The 2,108-nt window shown below is 47.1% G+C and overlaps 1 protein-coding gene across 1 annotated transcript; it reads right to left on the minus strand.

The window, feature by feature from the left end:
- Positions 1-30: 30 nt before the first annotated feature.
- Positions 31-1,746, minus strand: LOC119424587 (E3 ubiquitin-protein ligase TRIM21-like). Its single transcript, XM_037692076.1, has 2 exons — positions 531-1,746; positions 31-494 (listed from the first exon to the last, which is right to left on the minus strand). The coding sequence occupies exons 1-2, from the start codon at positions 1,744-1,746 to the stop codon at positions 31-33; spliced, it is 1,680 nt and encodes a 559-aa protein (XP_037548004.1).
- Positions 1,747-2,108: the final 362 nt, after the last annotated feature.

Genomic DNA, 2,108 nt, shown 5'->3' on the forward strand with positions numbered 1-2,108 from the left:
AGGACATCAGGCTGATTGATTGACAGGACATCAGGCTGATTGATTGAAAGGACATCTGGCTGATTGATTGACAGGACAGATGATCAGAGGAGCTGAGTTTTTACCTCCATCATTATGACAAGGACTGAAGAACGGGTAGAGTTGTTGAGAGAAGCAGCAGTCAGTAAAGGAGAAGATCAGAGCTGCAGCATCAACATCATAAAAGGAGACCAGACCCTCCTCATAATCCACAAACACCCCCACCTTCTCAGGACCAGACTGGAGACTCAGATGGACTGAAGGATTGGTGTTCGCTTCGTACTCATTTCCATTTATCAACCAAACAGTCCAGAAACCATCTTTAGGACTCAGTGTGATGAATCCCTTCCTGTTGATGGACTCTCGGGCCACTCCTAAAATCCACGCAATTTTTCCTTTAACCTGAACCTCAAAGTAAAATCTGCCTGAAGAGAAACTCTGAGTCCCTAAAACACAAAAACCAGAAGAAAATCTCTCTGGAGAGAAACTCAGAGTCGGTAAAAAAAAAACACCAGAAGAAAATCTCTCTGGATTGTCTGGAAGATTCTTCTTCACATCACCACAGTGAACTTGTTTTCCATCATCAGACAGGATGAGGTAAGGGTTTGCAGTTTTAGGATCCAGAGTCAGAGCCACCTCAGACTTCTGGACCCTCTTCAGCTCAGCCTCAAACAGCTTCTTCATCTTCTCCCTGAGGTTCCGCTCCAGCTGAGCCACAGCTCTCACCACAGTCCCCTCATATGATGGAGGATGGACTCTGACCTGGGTCCAGTTCTTGGTGGGTGGAGCAGCTTTCAGGGACCTGAAGCTCTGGAGGAGGTGGAGGTGGTCTTCAGAGCATGAGAGCTGCTTCACCTTAGAGCTCCTCTTCATCAGCTCAGAGATCTCCTGTTCCAGATGTTTGATGAAGTCTTCAGCCTGTTTCTCTGTAGTTTTCTGTTTGTCTTCGATCTCTTTCATGAAGCTCTTCTTGTTTCTCTCAACAGAGTCCATCAGATCAGTGAAGACCTGAAGACCTTCAGCTTTCTCTCTGTCTGCAGCATCTTTACTGGTCTTCACCGACTCTCTGAGCTCCTGGATCTTCAGACGTCTGTTCTGGATCATCTGCTGAACTTCAGCCTCTGTGTTCCTCAGCTCTGCCTTCTTTCCTTCATATTCTTCTCTCAGAGGAACAAGCTCATGAGTCTTGTGGTCCAAAACAGAGCAGAGCATGCAGACACATGTCTGGTCGTTCTTACAGAACAGCTGCAGAGGTTGATCGTGCTGCGAACACATCCTGTCCTCCAGGTTCTCCACAGGATCCACCAGCTGGTGTCTGCTCAGACGTGCAGCTGTCAGGTGAGGCTTCAGGTGAGTCTGACAGTAGGAGGCCAGACACACCAGGCAGGACTTCAGGGCCTTCAGTCTGGGTCCAGAGCAGACGTCACAGGGAACTTCTCCTGGTTCTGCAGCTTGTTGCTCTGAGCTGCTGCTGGTTTTCTGCTGAGCTTCATGTCTGAACTGAGCGACCACCTCCTTGATGAAGGTGTTGACTCTGAGCTGAGGCCTCGTGGAGAACTGCTCTTTACACAGAGGACAGTTGTAGAGAACGTTACCGTCCCAGTGTTGGCTGATGCAGGTTTTACAGAAGTTGTGTCCACATGGTGTGCTGACCGGATCAGTGAACGGGTCCAGACAGATGGAGCACAGGAACTGCTCCTCAGACCTCAGGTTGCTGCCAGCAGACATGTCTGAACTCTGAGGGTCAAAGAATCAACAACAGGTTCAAAAGTCATCGTTGTTGAATCCTTCACTTCAACTAAACCCTGAAGTTTCATCGTCTGAACGCTGAGGCAGACTGTTGCTTCACTCACTTTTAGTTTATTTTATTACACATTTTCTGTTGCTTTGAATCTGTTTCTCCAAACTCTGCTTGTTTTAGCTGCAACATCTCAGCTTCTTCATCATATTTCAGTGAAGTCCTTCAGTCCTCAGAGTCCACTGTTCTTACAGGAAATGTCTTTTATTTAGCTTCCTGTTGAGTTTCCTTCATGAAGCTCTGAGTTTGTGTTAAAACTTCCTGTAGAAACTAAAAAATAATCTGAACTCAC

Source organism: Nematolebias whitei, chromosome 18 (genome assembly GCF_014905685.2).
Source record: "Nematolebias whitei isolate Nwh7 chromosome 18, NemWhi1, whole genome shotgun sequence".
Lineage (NCBI taxonomy): Eukaryota > Metazoa > Chordata > Actinopteri > Cyprinodontiformes > Rivulidae > Nematolebias > Nematolebias whitei.

Bases quoted from the DNA above. Each gene is read 5' to 3' on its own strand.
- LOC119424587 (XM_037692076.1), bottom strand. From the start codon at position 1,746: ATGTCTGCTGGCAGCAACCTGAGGTCTGAGGAGCAGTTCCTGTGCTCC. The intron at 495-530 runs GTGTTTTTTTTT...GTTTCTCTCCAG, and splicing joins TCCAGAGAGATTTTCTTCTG to AGAGATTTTCTTCTGGTTTT.